General features: G+C 38.5%; 1 protein-coding gene across 6 annotated transcripts; it reads right to left on the minus strand.

Moving 5' to 3' along the window:
• Positions 1-929: 929 nt before the first annotated feature.
• Positions 930-14,915, minus strand: LOC114479259 (bromodomain-containing protein 4B-like). Of its 6 annotated transcripts, none has more exons than XM_028472846.1 (17): positions 14,543-14,915; positions 14,343-14,390; positions 14,192-14,243; positions 12,920-13,176; positions 12,559-12,834; positions 11,759-11,887; positions 10,981-11,121; positions 10,737-10,897; positions 8,638-8,915; positions 7,787-7,900; positions 5,998-6,266; positions 5,639-5,914; positions 4,523-4,651; positions 3,661-3,834; positions 3,416-3,576; positions 2,491-2,753; positions 930-2,013 (listed from the first exon to the last, which is right to left on the minus strand). In XM_028472846.1, exons 1-17 carry the CDS (start codon positions 14,648-14,650, stop codon positions 1,061-1,063), a joined length of 3,789 nt encoding a protein of 1,262 aa, XP_028328647.1. In that variant the 5' UTR covers positions 14,651-14,915; the 3' UTR covers positions 930-1,060. The 6 variants fall into 6 exon arrangements, with proteins under 6 accessions (XP_028328647.1, XP_028328648.1, XP_028328649.1 ...); XM_028472847.1 differs by lacking the exon at positions 14,343-14,390 and having other exon boundaries at positions 930-1,304; positions 1,422-2,013; positions 14,192-14,318; positions 14,462-14,915; XM_028472848.1 differs by lacking the exon at positions 14,343-14,390.
• Positions 14,916-22,324: the final 7,409 nt, after the last annotated feature.

Genomic DNA, 22,324 nt, shown 5'->3' on the forward strand with positions numbered 1-22,324 from the left:
GTATTTGCGTTATATGTGCAGGAGTTTTTAGGGTCTAATGATGGTCTTACCTCAATTTATTTTTTTTTTTGAAATTTTTGAAAAAATATGCCATGCTATAGCCTTACTTTTGATTTTGGGTGATGTTTGTTTTTTGTCATTTTTTGTGCCTTACTGCTTTCTTAGCCCTTTTAAGTATGTGCATTATATTTGCAGTAGTTTTTAGGGTCTAATGATGGTCTTAACTTAATTTTTTTTTTTTGAAATTTTTGAAAAAATATGCCTTGCTATAGCCTGAATTGAGAAAAAAAAATTGCAAAAGTTACCCTTATGGGTTCCATGGTGTAAATTCTAAGGATTTATGAGGCACACTACCAAAATATTACAATACATCATACATAAACCTCTGAGCTGATCTTGAGATGTATCATTTGCACATTTTTGTGAGTTAGTTTTTCATTTTTTTTATCTGTCAAATGTCTAATGTTTTGCCATGTGATGGTTTAGTTTGTGTTGTATGTAATTTGTGTTTTGAAACATTAAACACAAAGTTATTTATAACAATTTTAACTGTGGTGTTTCATTGGTAAAATATAGCACGCAGAAAACATGTGGACTCAAATGCAGAGAGAGATGATGGCAGAATGCAGGTGTAGAGTTCTTGGAACAGTCCATGTTTATTTTAAACTCAAAAAACAAAAAATAAAAGCACAGCACGAAGAAACCAGGAAGCAGAGAACAAAACACACAGCAGCACACAGGGAGTGTAACATTGACAATAATCCAGCCAACACAAAAACAGTGTTCCCCAACCTGAGACAGGGAAGCGATGGTCTTAAGGTCTGCCGTGTGGCTGGCCAGACAAAACTGGAGAGTGCCGGTCAGGCATTTTGCAGAGTTGGCGGCCCGGTGCGGGAGGCCGGAACAGGAGGCAGAGTTGGCGACCTGGTGCAAGGAGCCGGCACTGGCGGCGACGTTGGCGCGTGTCAAGAAACCAGGGGTCTCAGGAACCTGGTAGATAGGGGACACAGGAAAACTAGCCTGGCAGCTAGGGGACTCAGGAAAACTAGCCTGACAGGATTCAGGCGGCCTGGTGCGGGGAGCCGGCACTGGCGGCGACGTTGGCGGCCTGGTGCGGAGGGCCGGCACTGGCGGCGACGTTGGCGGCCTGGTGCGGAGGGCCGGCACTGGCGGCGACGTTGGCGGCCTGGTGCGGAGGGCCGGCACTGGCGGCGACGTAGGCGGGCTGGTGCGGAGGGCCGGCACTGGCGGCGACGTTGGTGGCCCAGTGCGGAGGGCCGGCACTGGCGGCGACGTTGGCGGCCCGGTGCGGAGGGCCGGCACTGGCAGAAGAGTTGGCGAACTGGTGCGGAGGGCCGGCACTGGCAGAAGAGTTGGCGGCCTGGTGCGGAGGGCCGGCACTGGCGGCGAAGTTGGCGGCCTGGTGCGGAGGGCCGGCACTGGCGGCGACGTAGGCGGCCAGGTGCGGAGGGCCGGCACTGGCGGCGACGTTGGCGGCCCAGTGCGGAGGGCCGGCACTGGCGGCGACGTTGGCGGCCCAGTGCGGAGGGCCGGCACTGGCGGCGACGTTGGCGGCCCAGTGCGGAGGGCCGGCACTGGCAGAAGGATTGGCGGCCCGGTGCGGAGGGCCGGCACTGGCAGAAGAGTTGGCGAACTGGTGCGGAGGGCCGGCACTGGCAGAAGAGTTGGCGGCCTGGTGCGGAGGGCCGGCACTGGCGGCGGAGTTGGCGGCCTGGTGCGGTGGGCCGGCACTGGCGGCGACGTAGGCGGCCAGGTGCGGAGGGCCGGCACTGGCGGCGACGTTGGCGGCCCAGTGCGGAGGGCCGGCACTGGCGGCGACGTTGGCGGCCCAGTGCGGAGGGCCGGCACTGGCGGCGATGTTGGCGGCCCAGTGCGGAGGGCCGGCACTGGCAGAAGGGTTGGCGAACTGGTGGGAAGGGCCGGCACTGGCAGAAGAGTTGGCGAACTGGTGCAGGGAGCCGGCACTGGCGGCGACTTTGGTGGCCTGGTCAGCTGTAAAATACACAAAAACAATATTATCTGTCATCAAATTTAGTTATCTATTATTCTGTCCGTATACCCTTAGATTTATATATTTTTTTTAAATGGTAAATGATCCTCAAGAGAAGTGACAGGTAGTGGGAAAAGTTTAACGTATTTTAATAATTGTTAACTATATGTGTGGAAAACAGAAGTGTAACATTGTTCCACAGTTTTGCATTTAAATACACTGTAAATGTTGGTTTTTATATCATTTCTAAGCCAATTACAATTACGAAAGTCAATTATCTGAACCCAATTACAATTGAATTACGATTACAACAGCAACAGATTGCTTCTGATAACAATTAAAATCATAATTATGTCATAATTGTAATTCTTTATTACACAATTACAATTGAACCCAACCCTTACCTTACTTTGATAAAGTGAAGAGCTCAACCTTTATGTGATTGAATAAAACATTGGTAATGCTATGATGACACTTACTATTTGCCCTCTTCAGAGTTGCTGCTACAATGCTCTGCAGGGCTCTCAGTGTGGAGTTCTGGAGCATATCAAAGTCCACATCTAACTCCTCCAAATTGGAACTTTGCAGAGATGGCTCCATAGAATAAATGATCTTGAATAACTCTCCTATTTGGTCACGAGCCAGAATGTAAACGTCCAGTTTCAGCTTCTCCTTCTCGTGATAAGTCATGGGAGATGACGGACTGGGCTTGTTGCGTTTTGCACTGGTTGTTGCATCGGGCCTGCAGTGGACAGAAGGAGATCAAACGTTTAGCTCGAAGGGTTTGAAAACTGGAGTGTTTTTAAAATGTTAAAGAAGCATATGTTAAGGTTTCATTTATTCAGACAACTTTTTCAGCAAATTGACTTTGATGAAGATTGACAGTTGTCAGTCAAGAACATGTCAGAAAATCAGAGGCGTCTGCTCATCACTTTGATGTGTCCTTATTAATTATCAAGCTGTTGGAGAGCGCTCCGTTTTAGGGGTGTCCCTAGAGTGCACTTCCTCAACTTACCGGGGCACAATTAAAGCAGGTAACTTCTTGAATAAGCCTACATTCTGGGTGAACTCATCCTTTAGTAATTCTGTAAGATGATCATTTAAACTGCAAAAGCGGTGATGTCTATCATAAGTGCTGCAAACATACGGCCCAAGAAGAAGTGATCAGCACTCTCTCTCCCCCGTCACCAGCGGAGTTTAGCTTGTGACGTCACAAACTCAGAAAATTTGAAACGGAGCACATTTCTCTGTGTTGTAAGACTTACAGAGACCACAAAAAAAGGACTGGATGAAGTTATTTCACATTTTGTGTGTCGGTGGACACTCAAGTTACCTCATATGTGTTCAAATACACTGAAAAACTGGATTTTTCATAATCTGTCCCCTTTAAAGAAGCATACTTACAAAGACGACCCGCAGTTCACTGACTTTTCAGGAATAGGTTTGGATTTGGAAGATTTTGATTTCAGTTGGCTATCCTTTTCTCCTCTATCCCTCTTTCTCTTCTTGGGTTTGGGCGGAAGCTCATTGGAGAGTTTTGTTAGCTCAGGAGGGATGGCTTTTACCTAAAGAAGCAGGAACATCATACTGAAGTTATCTAAAGTGGTACATCAAGTATCATGTATAAGGAATCCGTGTTTGTTACCAACCTCCTTCTCTAGGTTGTCCAGCTGAGCGGAAACATCCTTTGAGGAGCAGACGCCGTCAAAACTTAACGAAGTGGACAGAGTTTGAACTCCTGTTCCTGTGCTGATCGACTGCTGGGATATGAAATGACTCTCGGGGTCTCTGTGAACCTTTGCATAACGTGCCTCGAAAACATCCTGTTGACATAACAAATGCATGATGTAGCTTTAAAAAGTAATGTCAAAACAAATACAACTGTATGGAGATAAATTTGTGTCTTATTATTCAATAAATAAAAAAATCACTTAATTGAAATAAATTCAATTAAAGAAGAAAATCGTTCATATGCAAAAAGAACAAAGAATTGCATTTGAACACTATTTTCTTTGATTCAAAATATTTCTTCTGATTGAAGGGATTTTTTTAATTTAAAAGTCATCTTTGTATTTGGGCCATAGTATGGGTAGTACATTTGTGTCTATCATTTAATAGAATAAGTCTATCAATCAAATAAAAAAGTGTTTGAATGCAAAAAAAAATATTGAGACGTAAAAAATTTATCATTTTGACATTACGCAATGGGCGGAGCCTTCCCCTTTGGTCAGACATGTTTGAATGACAAGTCTCTGCACCCATTACGTCTTACACAGGATTATCTCTATAACAAAAAGCAAATGGCCCACAAAAATGCAATTATTTGGGTCACAAATTGTTATTTTTTGCATTTGAACAGTTTTTTTCTTTGATTAAAATAATATATTTTTTGATTGAAGTGATTTTATTTTTCTTGAAAAGGTCATTTTTTATGATTGGACAATAAAGACACAAATCTACCTCCATACAATTATAGGCCATGCCAAAAAAAAAATGAGTGAAAAGCCACACCTGAAGTTTTCTGGCCATGGAGACCACATCATCTGAGGGTTTGTTGTATTTGTAGCAGTTGAAGAACATTAGTCGCACATCGGCACAAAAGTCTTCGCTGTTTGCGTACTCCCGCTGGTCCATTTTTTTCTGAGGAAAATAAATACAATAGGCGTTAGGGGTGAAAGAAATAATTGATTTGGCGATATATTGCAATTTTTCACCACACGATTATCGTATCGATCCAAAAAATGTCCAAATTAATTTTTGTAATCATTTTTTTCAACTTGAAAAACATTCAATTGCGCAAACATATGCATAGCACGTATAGACCCTTTCCAAAAAATTACACTATCGTAAAAACGTTGTTTAATTTCCATAATTCCATTCAAAAAGTAAAACATTCATAGATTATAAATTCAGGCCCCACAATTTAAACGATTTCAAGTATAAGTTTATTTTTATATAATTTGGGCTTCCAGCTCATAAAACCCATGAAAACAGGATTTCAAAGAATTTGAATACTGTGAAGAAATCACAATTTTCTTTTCAGTTTTTGCAGAAAAAAAGAGGTGATGAAAGACTGGACTGTTGACCAGTGGTCCAAGGTCCTCTTTTCTGATGAAAGTAAAGTGTGCCTTTCATTCAGGAATCAAGGTCCAAGGGTTTGGAGGAAGACGGGTGAGGAACAGAACCCAAGCTGCTTGAGGTCCAGTGTGAAATATCCAGTCAGTCATGATTTGGGGTGCAATGTTCTGTTCTGTTCCTCACCCGTCTTCCTCCAAACCCTTGGACCTTGATTCCCAAAAGAAAGGTGGAGTTTGTAATTATTGATTTTACAATATATTGTGATGTATACATACGTGGAGTTTGCGGGGGCAGGGGAGCATTGCCTGAATCTCAAGACGGTCTATATATTTAATTCTATTTCTTCTTTAATCGCCCGGTAAGAATCTCAAACTTCAGGTATTATATTAAAAATAATGATAATGGATGTATATCGTATTGTTTAGTATCAGGATATATTGTATCCCGACATTCAAACCATGAATCGTATCATCAGATTCATGGCAATGTACAGCCCTAGTAAACGTGCAGCTCAACGTGTATCAGTGTGTCTGTGGGGAGTGGTCTAACCTTGATGGTGCTGAGGTCCATGGGCTCTTTGATGATGTTGTGATAATCATGCAAACCCAGAGCTAGTGTGTCGACTGGATCGTAGAAGGGCCAGGCATATTCACTGTGCTTCATGGAGAGCAGCTCCTTCAGGATGTTCTGGCAGCGCCTGAGAGGATCTGGTGCTCTGGTTCGTTTGGTCTCAGTGGAGGGCAGGTCTTTTTTTGGCCGTTTGATAGCTCTTCCACTTCTTGAGTAGTCATGCTTCCTCTTCAAATTTATCTTTTTTAATCCCATCTGTAAAGTGAGAATGATATATTGTAAATAATGGTACTGTATAGAGAAGCATTGGAATCAGACATTTTAAAAGCAGATTTCACCTTTAAACTGTTCTCTGGTTCATCGGTTTGTATGGTGGCCTGCTTAAGTGCTTGAAACTGAGGAATATCAGGAGGAATGGCCGTCACTCTCTGCTCCTCAACCATCTCTGACACCAGAGAACTTGGTGAAGAACCTGCAACCTCTGGTGTTCTGGCTCGTTCGGTCTCAGTGAAGGGCAGGTCTTTATTTGGCCGTTTGATGGGTCTTCCACTTTCTAAGTCGTCATGCTTCCTCTTCAAATGGTTCTTATGTTTTTTTTTGATCCCATCTGTAAAGTGAGAATGACATGCTGTAAATATCAATACTCTATTGAGGAGCATTAGAATCTGACATTTTAAAAGCAGATTTCTTTCTTTGAAACTGTTCTCTGGTTCATCAGTTTGTATGGTGGACCGCTTAAGTCCTTGAAACTGAGGAATGTCAGGAGCAAGACAAAAGACAGGGAGAAACAACAATGTCATAACCTGACAGCATACAGCCAGAGAACAATGGGATGAAAAGAGGAAAAATGCATATTAATAACAAAATAATAATAATAATAATAATAATAATAATACAAATTCTACAGAGGCTGAGGGGCCCAACCCAGCTGACACGAGGGGGGCACAGTACCCCCTCCCCCCACTCCTTTTCTTATGCCACCTTTTTTTTGTAAACCTTGAACTTATTCTTGTAGTCACTTAGAGTTGAGACTTACTTCTGGAAGAAAGGGGCGGCTGGCCTAAGCTTTTATTTAGGCAATTATATTGATGCAAGTTATTTTTAGTACAGTAAGTAGGTTTCTATTTGTTCAGTATGAATAAATGTAACCTTGTGTCTTAAGTTTGCTTTTGTGTGATTACATCATTGGAATCAGTTAAATTAGAATTATCTTATACAAACTGTATTGTTTTGATGCCATAATTTCCCTTAAAACACTATGCATTGTGTCAATTTTTGAATCGAGAATCATTTGAATCGAGAACTGGTTAAAACAAGAATCGATTTTTAATTGAATCGTGATCCTAAGAATCAGAATAAAATCGAATCGTGAGACACCCAAGGATTCACATTCCTAATTACTTCATTTCACAATATCTGCATTTCTGCCTTTAATTAGACCTGTGATCAGCTGTGTTGAGACAATTTCCCTGAGAGCATCAATCAAAAGTAAAGTAAATTATAAAGTCCACCACAGAAGCAAAGCTGATAATAAACCTTTAATCGAACCTAAGCTTCTTGGCAACACGGATTTCACCAATTTTATGATTGATGCAATATTAATCTAAACACACACTCAAGGATTACAGAATAAGAATAATGAATTCAATTTTAAAGTGCCTTTCAGGTCACCCAAGGCCACTGTACAGAACAAGATAAAAATACAAGTAGGATAAAAATATTTTTAAAATAATAATAATACAATAAAACAGAATATAATACAGAGGGTGAGGGACACATTTTATACAATTACGATGTTTTTTTTTCTGCTACAAACTGAAATATGCCCAATGTTTACATCAAAGCATCACAGAAAGGTGCCCTCCTTTAAAATTGCTAACCACTACAACCTAGGTTCCCAAAGTGGGTTACAAATTGTCATAAGGGGTACATGAATCAAAATACAAATTGTAAACTAAAATATAAATAAACCAGCCTCAATGCATTGCCACAAATTACACATTAACCAATGTAGGACGACCCATGGTTACAGATTTTTTTTATTTTTTTTAATTAATATAATTATATAACATTCCTCAAGAGGATACGTAAAATTCAGAGACAAATTTCACTATAGTAAGTATTTACCCTGTGGTTTGTCTTCTCCGTGTAAGAGATGCTCCTTGTGGACACCATGAAGGTTCCCACAGTCCTTTGATTTGTCCTCCTTTATTCCTTCAGTGGACTTCCTCAGTTTTTTCTCTGTAAAATAATATGTAATAATCTCAGGGTTGGGGTCAATTACATTTTTCAATTACAATTATCAATGTAAATTATAACTCAATTACGATTATGGTGACTGTCATTTTTTCCAATAACATTTAAAATTACAATTACTTTTCCCCCTTGAAAGTCAATTACATTCTCAATTACAACTGATCACAATTACTAAACCATTAATAAATAAGTCCATAAAACGTAACCTTCCTCTTGTGTTAGCTTTTTGTTATAGTTCAGTTTGACCCATGTCTTAAATCAGCTGTAAAATACACACAAAAAATATTATCTGTCATGAAATTTAGTTATCTATTATTCTGTCCGTATACCTAGTATTATATTTTTTTTAAATGGTAAATGATCCTCAAGAAAAGTGACAGGTAGTGGGAAAAGTGGAACATGTTTTAATAATTGTTAACTATATGTGTGTAAGACAGAAGTGTAACATTGTTCCACAGTTTTGCATTTAAATACATTGTGTCAGTTTTTATATAATTTCTAAGCCAATCACAATTAAGTCAATTATCTGAACCCAATTACAATTGAATTATGATTACAACAACAACAGATTGTTTCCGATTACAATTAAAATCATAACTATAATTCATTATTACACAATTACAATTATAATTGAACCCAACCCTGACCGTACTTTGAGAAAGTGTAGAGCTCAACCTTTATGTGATTGAATAAAACATTGGTAATGCTATGATGACACTTACTGTTTGCCCTCTTGTTGTTGTCCTTCACATATGCTGCTACAACATTCTGCAGGATTCTCTGTGTGGAGTAGCGGTACAGATCAAAGTCCATATCCGACTCCTTCAAATAGAAATCGTGTTGAAACGAGTCAATGGCATTAATGAGCGTGAATATCACTTTCCTTTGTTTACGAGGCAGCTTGTACATGTCCAGTTTGAGCTGCTTCTTCTCGTGGTAAGTCAGGCGAGGCGACAGACTGAGGATGTCACATAATGCACTGGTTGTTGCATCGGGCCTACAGTGGACAGAAGGAGATCAAACGTTTAGCTCAAAGGGTTTGAAAACTGGAGTGTTTTTAAAATGTTAAAGAAGCATAAGTTAAGGTTTCATTTATTCAGACAACTTTTTTCAGCAAATTAACTTTGATCTTCTGACATATTTTGACTGACAACTGTCAGTCTTCCTCAGAGGCGTCAGCTCATCACTTAGAGGTGTCCTTATGAAATATTTTTTGACAGTTGTGTCAGGCTGGCCACGCCTCCTGTCGCCCGATGGCCTCTGGAGAAGAGACCATCTGGCGACTCATCAAAGTGAGATCTAAGGAATACATTTCCTGAAAAAAGTTGTCTGAGTAAATGAAACCTTAAAGTGTGTAAATTGTGTAAGGTATAAAACCATTCTAAAAAGTCCTTTTTTGATGTTTGTTTTTAATAAAAAGGTGCTCATATTTTCTTTATTAGTAACACATTTTTTGTGATATACATTTTCACGACAGGTAACCTTTAACATATTATTCAAAATGAAGACAAAATTAACTTGATGAAATTGAAGGGGACATATCTATCTATAAAAGTAAGAAAGTTCTGTGTGTGTGTGTAGCGAATATCTCTTTGACGCGGTGTCTGTTCGACCTGAAACTTTTTAAATAGCTTTCACATAGCCCGAGTGTGTATATCCATTTTTTGGACTTATTGGGTGATTTCAAAACGTTTATTTTAATTTTATTTTGCTCGAACGGCACAGTCATGTTTGCCCAGAAGTGAAACCTATTCAGATTTTGACCTTAGTGTGAGGGGGCGCTAGCGCACCATCTATATCTATTTCACTGCACAGCTCCACTCCGGAAACTGCTATGGGGCACCTTTGGTGTAAAATCCACCTGTGTTCTGTGACTCTTCTCTATGGTAGTATGTTGGATGTAAATTACATGTTTGTGTGTAAATCATTTTCCCACGGGGTTTTTTAGTTTTTCCTTGCCAAAGGAGGGTCTAAGGACAGGGGATGCTCCGGGACCTTTATTATCCATATGCTTAAGTCCAGCGGACATTGGTGCAAACTTTATTTACCAATTTATTATGTGCATGTCTTTTTATTTAATTAAACCAGAGAAATCGCATTCACTATTTTACGCAGCACCCGCAAATAAAACCCCTTTAAAACTCTACAGAGTACAGAGTATGTACACCTCTGTATATATCCAACCTTCAAACACAATCATTTGGCCATATGTGCTAGCTCTACTTCAGCCCCCATTATCTGAATACATACTTTCGACGGGCACTGTACTAATTATGGCAATTTTTCATCTTTTGAAACAGTTCCCTGTGGTCTAAACGACATATCTGTGCTGGGGTTTGGTCAAAACCCAACGTGAATCAAGCAACAGAAGAGGTTTAATACACTGTTGGAGAGCGCTCCGTTTTGGGGGTGTCCCTAGAGTGCACTTCCTCAACTTACCGGGGCACAATTAAAGCAGTTCTTGAATAAGCCTACATTCTGGGTGAACTCATCCTTTAGTAATTCTGTAAGATGATAATTTAAACTGTAAAAGCGGTAATGTCTATCATAAGTGCTGCAAACATACGGCCCAAGAAGAAGTGATCAGCACTCTCTCTCCCCTGTCACCAGCAAAGTTTAGCTTGTGACGTCACAAACTCAGAAAATTTGAAACGGAGCACTTTTCTCTGTGTTGTAAGACTTACAGAGAACACAAACAAAGGACTGGATGGAGTTATTTCACATTTTGTGTATCGGTGGACACTCAAGTTACCTCGTGTGTTCAAAAACACTGCAAAACTGGATTTTTCATAATCTGTCCCCTTTAAAAAAGCATACTTACAAAGACGACCCGCAGTTCACTGAGTTTTCAGGAATAGGTTTGGATTTGGAAGATTTTATCTTCAGTTGGCTATCCTTTTCTCCTCTTTCCCTCTTTCTCTTCTTGGGTTTGGACGGAAGCTCCTTGGAGAGTTTTTTCACCTCATGAGGGATAGCTTTTACCTAAAGAAGCAGGAACATCATACTGAAGTTATCTAAAGTGGTTTTCAAGTATCATGTATAAGAAATCTGTGTTTGTTACCAACCTTCTTTGAGGAGCGGACGCCATCAAAACTTAACGAAGTGGACAGAGTTTGAACTCCTGTTCCTGTGCTGATCGACTGCTGGGATATGAAACGACTCTCGGGGTCTCTGTTAACCTTTGAATAACGTGCCTCGAAAACATCCTGTTGACATAACAAATGCATGATGTAGCGTTAAGAAGTAATGTCAAAACAAATACAACTGTATGGAGATAAATTTGTGTCTTATTATTCAATAAATAAAAAAAAATCACTTCACTGAAATAAATTCAATTAAAGAAGAAAATCGTTCAAATGCAAAAAGAACAAAGAATTGCATTTGAACACTATTTTCTTTGATTAAAAATATCTCTTCTGATTGAAGGGATTTTTTTTAAATTTAAAAGTCATCTTTGTATTTGGGCCATAGTATGGGTAGTACATTTGTGTCTTTATCATTTAATAAAATAAGTCTACCAATCAAATAAAAAAGTGTTTGAATACAAAAAAAAATATTGAGACATAAAAAATGTATCAGTTTGAATGACAAGTCTCTGCACCCAATACGTCTTACACAGGATTATCTCTATAACAAAAAGCAAATGGGTCACAAATTATAAATATTTTTTGCATTTGAACATTTTTTTTCTTTGATTAAAAATATATTCTTTTTGATTGAAGTGATTTTATTTTTCTTGAAAAGGTCATTTTTTTATGAATGAACAGTAAAGACACAAATCTACCTCCATAAAATTAGAGGCCATGTCAAAAAAAAAAAAAAAAAATGAGTGAAAAGCCACACCTGGAGTTTTCTGGCCATGGAGACCACATCAAGTGAGGGTTCGTTGTATTTGTAACAGTTGGAGAACATTAGTCGCACATCGGCACAAAAGTCTTCGGCGTTTGCGTACTCCCGCTGGTCCATTTTTTTCTGAATAAAATAAACACAACAGACGTTCGGGGTGTAAGACAACATCAGACCTTATTAAACTACTTCACTGCTCAATGCATTTTAGCTGAAAGTTGATTGCACTTTATTTTCACTAAACATAATGGGTACTTTTATAAATGTTTTTGTTTTAAGAAATGAACAGAATCAGAATCTGTTGTAGAAGAAAAAGTTTAACTTTTTTGAAAATCTTTTTGTAATTTGACAGTTTGCTATCGTTCCACTTGTTTTTGATATTTGTGCTTAAATTACAGTTAGTTACAATTTACATGTTCTCGCGAATTTAAAAAAGAAAAGAAATAAATTGTATTTCATACCACTTGTAAAGGTGTAGTTTGTAATTATTGATTTGGCGATAAATCGCGATGTATACATACGTGGAGTTTGCGGAGGCAGGGGGAGCATTTGCCTGAATCTCAAGATGGTCTATATATTTAATTATATTTCTTCTTTAATCCCCTGGTAAGAATCTCAAACTCCAGGTATTATGTTAATAATGATGATAATGGACGTATATCGTATTGTTTAGTATCAGGATATATTGTATCCTGACATTCAAACCATGAATCATATCATCAGATTCATGGCAATGTACAGCCCTAGTAAACGTGCAGCTCGACGTGTATCAGTGTGTCTGTGGGGAGTGGTCTAACCTTGATGGTGCTGAGGTCCATGGGCTCTTTGATGATGTTGTGATAATCATGCAAACCCAGAGCTAGTGTGTTGACTGGATCGTAGAAGGGCCAGGCGTATTCACTGTGCTTCATGGAGAGCAGCTCCTTCAGGATGTTCTGGCAGCACCTGAGAGGATCTGGTGTTTTGGCTCGTTTGGTCTCAGTGAAGGGCAGGTCTTTATTTGGCCGTTTGATAGCTCTTCCACTTCTTGAGGTGTTATGCTTCCTCTTCAAATGTGTTTCTTTTAATCCCCTCTGTAAAGTGAGAATGACATACTGTAAATATCGGTACTCTGTTGAGGAGCATTGGAATCTGACATTTTAAAAGCAGATTTCTTACCATCAATTTGTTCTCTGGTTCATCAGTTTGTATGGTGGACTGCTTAAGTGCTTGAAACTGAGGAATATCAGGAGGAATGGCCGTCACTTTCTGCTCCTCAACCATCTCTGACACCAGAGAACTCGGTGAAGAACCAGCAATCTCTGGTGTTCTGGCTCGTTCGGTCTCAGTGAAGGGCAGGTCTTTACTGGATCTTCCTCTTTCTAAGTCATCATGCTCCCTCTTCCCATGGTTCATAATGTTTGTTTTGATCCCACCTGTAAAGTGAGAATGACATACTGTAAACATCGTTACTCCATAGAGGAGCATTGGAATCTGACATTTTCAAAGCAAATTTCCTTCCTTGAAACTGCTCTCTGGTGCATCAGTCATTTAGAATTATCTTATACAAACTGTATTGTTTTGATGCCATAAAATTCAGAGACAAATTTCACTGTAGGAATACATTGTATGTGACATTACATCAGTGGTTCCCAAACTTTTTTTGGGTTGTGACACCATTTTAATATCACAAAATATTATTTTTGTTTCTCTCTAGAATTTTCTGCATTTTATTTAAACTAGATTTATATTTGAGAAAGTGTAAGTACAGAATAGTTACTAAAGATTGTGTTGTATATGTGCCGAATAATAATTAAAACATTTAAAAATTACATTTTTAATCAGCATTATTTTTATTTTTTATAAATTAGACATTTCAGGGGATTCCATTTAAATTCCAGGTGACCCCAAGGTTGAAATGAACAGCATTACATTATTATATTTTTAAGTGTGCAGCAGTAGGGGGTACATGACTTCAGGTTAAATGTCTGAAGGGGTACGGGACTGGGAACCACTGCACTACACCCCTGTGCACCCAAAATTTTAGCAAAATTAGGCAATTCTCACAAAATGGTAAATGTTAAAATGAACATTTAAATAGAGCTTTTATTACAAAGTAGTTCCAAAGCTCTTAACAATATCTCCTCATTCACACAGGAATATTACTGCATATGTAAATGCATTCATATTATAAAAAAAAGCAGCATTTACAATCCATAAACAGAAAAAGACTGCTTGTCTGTTTTTTTTTTTTTTTTTAATGTATTGTTCTGTATTTCTGTTTTGGTTTTAAGTCAGTATAACAAAATACCCTCACTGTTCATTTATTATTATGATTTGGTTTTAAAACAGAATAACCAAGAAAAAAATGGTACACTGACTATCTGTTAAGTTGATCAAGGAATAAAACAGAATTAGTCATTAAAGTTTACAATATTAACAGAAACTCACCTTCTTCAGGAACGTTGCTCACTGGAATTATCTGCTGGTCCATCTTTACGGGCTGTTTATAGGGTATTAGATCAATGTTAGTAGTAGTTTCTGATTCCGACACTCTGTCTTTCAATTCATGTAGATTCTGAATCGAGGAAGACTGAGTTACCATGACTACCATATTTACAATGGTGTTCCACAAAGCTGCGTTCCACGACTATATGCGTATCGTAAAGCACACAAAAGCACATTATTATTGAACAAACAAGTTTAAAAAATCTACTTTACCAGGAGGGAGTGCACTCGTGAGCCGAAATGAAGATGGGAAAGTTTCATCAGGTAAACATTAAATGTTTCAGTAATTATTACCAGTGCTTTTTGGTCCGTTTTTTTCTCCAATGAACATGTGTGACACACATTCCAGCTTGAGAAAAATACAAGTTCGGCCACTCTGGGCCATACCGAGGCCAAACTCATCCTCGGCCCTGGGTACCTCCATAAGCCGGACTTAGCATCCAGCTAAAGCCGGCAAAGCCCACGGATATGGACATGTTGGACTTAAAAACCCACATCCTTCTGCTTCTGAAGTCCGACATCTCTGCGAACAGGAGGTGTCGGACTTCAGAGGCAGAAGGATAGGGAAATTAAGACTAGGGTGACCATACGTCCTTCTTTTATCCGCATAATGTCCTCTTTTAACGTGTTGTGCTGGACCGTCCGGACGGATTTTACAAATTGATCAGAATGTCGGGGTTTCCAAGGGACCTTGAACGCATCTAGGGGACCACGTTAATTACATAATCGCGTAAAAATAAATCCCGAAAATTAAAATGTTTTCACCACTAAAAAAATCACAACGATTTTTAATTAAGCGTTAGTACATTATTAGTAAATTATAAGAAATAAAATTAGAACTATGAGTTAGTAATTCATAATCATGAGATAAAAAGTCATAATTATGAGAATGAGTCTAAATTAAGAGATAGAAAATCATAATTATCAGTTAATTAATTCATAATTATGAGATAAATAGTCATAATTATGAGAATGAGTCATAAATAATAATACATCAATTTTATATAGCACTTTTTTGGAAACTCAAAGACGGTTTACAGAATCAAGGGATTATTCTTTCACTCCACACTTAGTGGTGGTAAGCTACTATTGTAGCCACAGCGGCACTGGGGCAGACTGACAGAAGTGAGGCTGCTATGATGTGCCATCGGCCCCTCTGACCAACACCAACACTCTTTCACACACTACATTCATACTAGGCAATGTGAAGGTGCCTTGCCCAAGGACACAATGACAGATACTGCTGGAGCAACTGTCCCCCAACCAACTACTAACCAGGCCCAGACCTGTTTAGGTTCCAAGATCTAACACGATCAGGCAATGACAGGCTGGTATGGCCATGATTAAGAGACAGAAAGTCATAATTATGAGTTAGTAAATTCATAATTTTGAGATATAAATTTATAATTATGAGAACATTATTTTTTTATGTAAACGAAACATACAAAAATGTGACAGAATCATTTTGCAATATAAGACTTATTTATGTACTTCCACTATTTTCTCCATATGTTGAATCTAAGAACTGAATAAACAGCCAAAATATGTGTTTTGAATAAATTATTATTCAAAGTGTAATTGACAAATGTATTGCCACAGAACCCATAAACAAGCTAGAACAAATGTAGTACATACAATGGAGTGAGTCTGTGTGACAGGGTTATTATACTTATTGATATTTCATTTGTTTTGTTTCATTTTGTTTTTCAGATTTTATTTTTTTAAAGTTAGTTTAACAAGTAATTCAATAAAAATGGGGGTGACAAAGGAAGAGGTAAATAAACATGCAAAATTTATGACCTGACAAAATATAACTTACGACTTAATTTACAAAATATGGACATATTCAAGATTCAGTTTGTTCCTAGTTGTTCCTAGTTTTCCTACTTGTTGGCGCCCTCGTCTTGCATCAATGACGACCCGGAGAGTCTTCTATCTATTGCGCATCTTAATATAGTCAACTACTGGTTTTAACCCTTAACCAATCTGGGTCATCCTTTTGATGAAGGTCAGACCTTTTACCTGGAATACAATGAGAAATACAGCACATTTTAGCTCTACATTTTAAGAACTGTTGCTACTGTAGTAGGCTATTAAATGCAATAATATTAAGTCAATAATGCCACATGCAGTAGCTTGATATGAATTATATTCTTATCAAAACACTAGAAAATTAGTTAAGAGCCGCTGCCATCAACAATTCACTTACCTGACAAGAAATGGGCCAAACAAATTTGGTTGTTTTTTGTCATTAAAGCATCAAAATAATTAGCGGCCCATGCAATAACATTGCACCTGGGGTAGTGCTTTAATAATAACTTATAATTTATATTAAATCATATAAAATCCATCTGCTTATGAAATAATGACATTGTCATATATATATATATATATATATATATATATATATATATATATAATGGCAGTTCAGAAAATGAAAGTTTGAATATATAATATATATATGAAAGTCTGACTACATATAAGAAACGCATCGAGGTGCAGCACTTCTCTAGAAAGTCACCTAGCAGCCTCTGTCTACAACTTTCGCCCATTTACTCGGAATCGTTTGAGACAGAAGAGGTGTGAGAACATGAGTTTGAGCTGGAGCTGAGTACAGTACAACAGTTGAAAAAAAACGCGCAGTGTTTGCCTGCCTTTACCTCTTCTGTCTCGAACGGTATAAATGAGTACAGGGCTGGGGCACCGTCCGCGTGTGTGTGTCTAGCGAGCCAGGCAGAGGCTCTGTGTCTGAGTAGCAGAGCTAAGACAGTGGGGCTCGAGGAACGGTGTTTCATGGCCGCCCCATGGTGTCCCGGCCGGCAGGGCTTGCTTTGGGTGAACCGTGCGAGCAAGGGTGTGTTTAATTCAGAATTAAATTAGCATTAGGAATTAAGTGTTTACAAGGTCAGTTTAAAGATGATTTCACTTTTGTTCTGAATTAAAAAGGAATTACAGTTCCCATGTAAACTATCCATGAAAAAGCTTCTTAACCTCCCACTTTTCTATAGCAAGACATGCTTCCTACTGGCACTGCACTAGTATATATAAATACACAACTCCCTGTTTGGGAAACTCCCTTTTGTCACGTCTCAAGGGTATAAATAGAGAGACAGAAGTAGGAGGCAGTGTATGTTGGCTGGTAAGAAAAGGTTCTGGTCTGTTGCAGAACAGACTGATTCAGAAATCAAATTTGAGTACTAGAATTTTAGCTTATTCCCCAACTCTGGGATTTTAGCTTATTACCCATTGCGGGATTATTATACAAACTATTGTTTCTATCGTACAAATAAAAGGATTATTTGTCTGAAACATTCAGACGTATCCAAATAAAGAACCTTGTATTAGTTTTATTTCTTCTAAAGACCATTGAAGGACCCGACGACTGCTCTATCTTGACAAGGTAAGTTTATCTCCCCAGGCCTCAGAAAACTAGAGAGAAACATAATGCATTGCTAGACTACAGGTGAGATGTTGTAAGTAACTAGATGTATCATTGGCCCCATTGGGAGTCAGTGTCTGTGAGCGGCTGACAGAGTAAACTGTATACAATCAAACTGGTCACTTCAAACAAAAATCAGTCTAGAACTCTCTGGTCTAGAAATACGCAAGAGAGGTTGACCGTAAAAGCACAAGGCCGTCCGTCAACGACGTTACTTCGCCAGACAGGAATGTACAAGTACTTCGTTTGGCCAGTGGCGGCCACGGTTTCCCAACAGCATCATGTCACTAAAGTCTCACTTTTTTCATTTTCTGAAACTTGGCAGCCCTGAAGACACCCAGAAATGTTGTCTCATACACACTTTCCAACTTAAAGGTCCCATTTCATGCTATTTTTCACCCATGTCCATTTGTTCGAAGAACCCCAAAAATATAGTATTTGAGGTTTATTTTCCCAAACTCGCCAGTTTTCCAGAGTTTTAGCCTCTGAAAAGTCACTTTCTGAGCAACTCTACACAAACTTATGTGTTATACTTATGCATATTCATGAGTGGGCGTGTCTATAGACGGGGCACTGACTTCCTTATCTGCGCACAGTGACGTAGGGCCAGAGGATGACCCGCCCTCCTCCCACCCACTCCGTAGCCGAGCACATGATACTTTATAAACACGAGGCAGAGCGTGGGGGCGGGGTGTTTGCTGGTACATACATTGACAGTAGAAAATACATACATAGCATTGAGCGAAGGACGCTGAAATGCTCACCTTCGTGGGTGTGTCTGTTTTTACCCTCTAACTAACGATTAAGGGACTCAATGAAAAAAAACCCACTTTGGGCATGTGTATGAAGCCCAAATACCACTTTTATGATGTTTAAAGCACAGAAAAGTAAATTTAGCTGATATCAAGAAATAAAACAGTATCTTGCATCTTCAAATTCCTACACATCTCAGTTTACATGAACACAATGTTATATATGTATATATATAGAAGTTTTTTTTTATAGTTAATGTATTTGAAAGGCTACAAAAGTTAACTTGAATTTGGTCACACATGATCATGTGGTCAACACATGCTAATTACTCATTTCTTGCCACACATAAAACATGCATATTTAACCTGCACATTGGTGGTTTAATGAATCTGTTCCCATACAATTAAATCTTTATTTTCTTCCAGAATAGTGTTTTATTGGTTTGGTTATCTTATCAGGGATTTAAAACTTAAGGTTTGCCACAGGTGCAGGAAAGTTGATGGTCTGTAGATGTTGCAGGAAGTGAAGTTGGAAGGTGCTGAGTCATTGCTTAACATGATTTATTTTAGGTTAACAATTAGTTATATCTTGATTTTTTTTCTTTGTCATTAATCATTAATAGCTATAGGCAGCCATTGCATAAGAGTCAAAGAGCCACAAGAGGCTCCCGAGCCGCAGGTTGCAGATCCCTGCCCTGGGAAAACCACAGCTGAACATCTGGCCTGGCATCGTAGTCCAAGTTCTGGTCCCTCCATGCTGATTGTGATGAGCGCGTACGCTCTACCGCTGCACTACGTTCTTCCTTTTTACTGCTGCCCTCAATGTGAGCGCGCTCTCAGTGAAGGGCTCGTTATGCCTGGCTCCGTTCGCGGATCGCGCGCACTCCGGAGAAGCGCATTGGTGTTTATACTCGGCGCATTCACCGTTGCATTACCCGCCACCACGTGGTGTGAGTGGGCACCGTCTCGTCACCCGCAGCGTGGAGCGAGAGAGAAGTGCACTCTGTGGGACGTGACAAAGGGCTCAGCCGCTCCGTCCAAAATAACGTCACCCATATGCACTCGCACTGATGCGAACAGATAAAATTTTCAGAAAAAATAGTCCCATATGCAACCAATTTGGTCGCAGTCTCGAGCCCTGAGTATATTTTTGTGTAATAATCTCAATAGTTACATTAGTCTAATCATTAGACTGTCCCATTAGAGTGGTCCCATTAGACTCTAATGGGACCAGCTTTGTCTCGTGAACACGTGAAATTTAATCTAAAAAAAAAATTTGCGTTTCACAAGTTGGGACTGATGAATAGTGACATAAGTATTTATGCTAACATTTATTTCACACAACGTGCAACATGTTTAGCTTTTATCCTTTCATACAGGTGTTAAATCTTACCATAAACAAATCTAGTGCTCTCTGTGGCTTTATGACAGTAAGACGTGTTCTTTTAATCATTTTACTTGATCTATTCCTTACATGGAGTGGTTAGCATTAGCTTTAAGCCCAGTCTGCGTGTCGCTGTGTTAGCTTAGCATAGTTAGCTTTAGCTAGGTTTCCAGTTCATAATCGTTGCTGTAGGTGCATCTCTGTCCCCATGTTAATGGAACTTTGGGTGGATCTGACGGAGGAACTTGAATTGGTTCCCTTTGTTGGATGGTTATCTGGTCTTAACCAAGTAGTGGTCCATGATGTATTGCAGCACGGCAGCTTCAGACGGCGGTGTGTGAGGGGGGCGTTGGCAGTGCACACCGTGGAGACTCCGTGGCAGAGCGTCCATAAACAGCGTTCCACTCCAGAGAATACTAAGTTGTTGACAACAAACAGAGGCAGTTTTAGCCCGTGGCCCTCGCTAATTTCAGACTTGGAAATGTATCGTTTACATTGTGGAATGACATATTCTTACCGTGAGAATGTTGACAATAAATCATAAACGATAAAATATTGCACAATCCTACTTCAGGTTTCAGTGAATGTTTTTGTTGTTTAGATTCTTTTGATTTATTGGGTTGTACTTTTCAGGGTTATTTGTACTGTGTTTTTGGACTTACACACGACTTCTGCCTGACTCCTATATGCCATTGCCTCACCATTTAAATACCATTTAATCACCAAGTCTGACGGTTATTGGAGAAAGACTTAATAACAAATGCCTCTAATTGCATTCATTGATCGTATCGCCAAGAATTATAACAGAGGAAAAAAGAAGACAAACTGATAAATACAGGGTAGAAAACCCTGTTTCAACATGAGAGCAGTAAATACTCCACTACAGACATAGAAACTAACGGCCTGGGGGCCACAAGTAGCGCTAAGCCTAATTGTATGTATAGTCCCCAAAGTAAACACACAGGATGACTCGAAAAAAACACAAAATAACTACAGAAATTAATCAAAAAAATTACAGCAAAAACACAAAATGACAACAAACCTTTTCCAAAAACACACAAGACGACTACAAAAATATACAGAAATAACAGAAAAAACAACATAATACAATTAAGCAATAAAATAAAAATACACAAAACAACAACAAAAATACACAACAATGAATAATCACACACTAAACACGAACCAAAAGACACAGAATGGCTGAAAATATAGAGAACAACAAAATTCACAAGAGGACTCCACAAAACAACAAAAAAAGAACAACATAGAAAACCTTTGTGTACAATTATTTACTATTTCTACACAAGTAAAGGTAAAGAAGATATATCAGAAAATGTTCACACTTTTTATTTCAAATGTATAACATTTATGCAACATCTTTGTTTCCCACAGACTTATATCACATTTTTATTTAATGACTAGAATCTTATCCAGGCCTGTAGGATTCAATATCTTCTACTTATACAAAAAAAATCTCATGTTCTCTCAAATGGGTTGCTAACACACCACTTACCAATTCTATACTCCAAGCATGTTTTCAACAAAAGACCTTCTTAACCGGAAATGTTTAAAACTCCAGCAGTGGGGATCAAATATTTCATAAATCCAGTTGAATTCAGGAAATGTTAGTCTTTAATGGAAGCTGTGAGGGAAGCAGCTTTTTAATGAGATTGAAAAAAGAAGCGTAGGAGAGCTCAGTCAGGTGTGCCTGAACTGAATATTGCCTCAAATGAGAATAAATGCAACTTTCAGGGAAACTGATAGCTCTCTGGTGTACAGTTGAGTCACCTTGTGTATTCAGTTGTATTAATTCTTTCTTTTTTTGCATCTTAGTATAGAATCAATGATGGCGATGGAAGCAGTTTAATTGAAAGCTATTGATCACTTCAAAGAATTTTCAAATCTCTTGTCACACTTTAAAGAAAAGAGAGTGTGTTATTTTCTTCTAAAGTTCTACTTCCTAATGTAAGCAGGTGAATTGTGGAAACATTGCACTTGCCGTGACATCTATATTAACGAAAAAAATAATCTGCTCCATTGAACCATTTCAAGAAAAAACTAAATTGCTGTTTTTCTTTCATAGCAATAGATATTTTTTAACATTAAAATGTGTATAAATATTAATTTTATTTGTGTATCTTTGATTTAAAGAGATGCAAATATTTTATTCCAAAACATTTGAAGAAACCAGATGAATCATTTTTAACATCTTGATTTCTAGTTTGATAAATATGTTTATAAATGTTCATTTTCAGCTATAGCTACTTTAAAAAAAAATGTAACTGTGCAGAGAAAACCAGTTTGAGTCAACTCATTTAGTAAATACACAGTCATCATCTTTGTTTACACTGTACAACTTTACCAATTTCACTTCAACATATGTTGAAAATTTCCTGTGACATTTAAAGCTGGTGGAGATAGATTTTTTCCATCAGATAGCGTAGGTGTCATACCTCAATAAAACAAACAAAAATAAAGAAAAAAAAAAGTAATGTATC

Source organism: Gouania willdenowi, chromosome 17 (genome assembly GCF_900634775.1).
Source record: "Gouania willdenowi chromosome 17, fGouWil2.1, whole genome shotgun sequence".
NCBI classification, from domain to species: Eukaryota; Metazoa; Chordata; class Actinopteri; order Blenniiformes; family Gobiesocidae; genus Gouania; species Gouania willdenowi.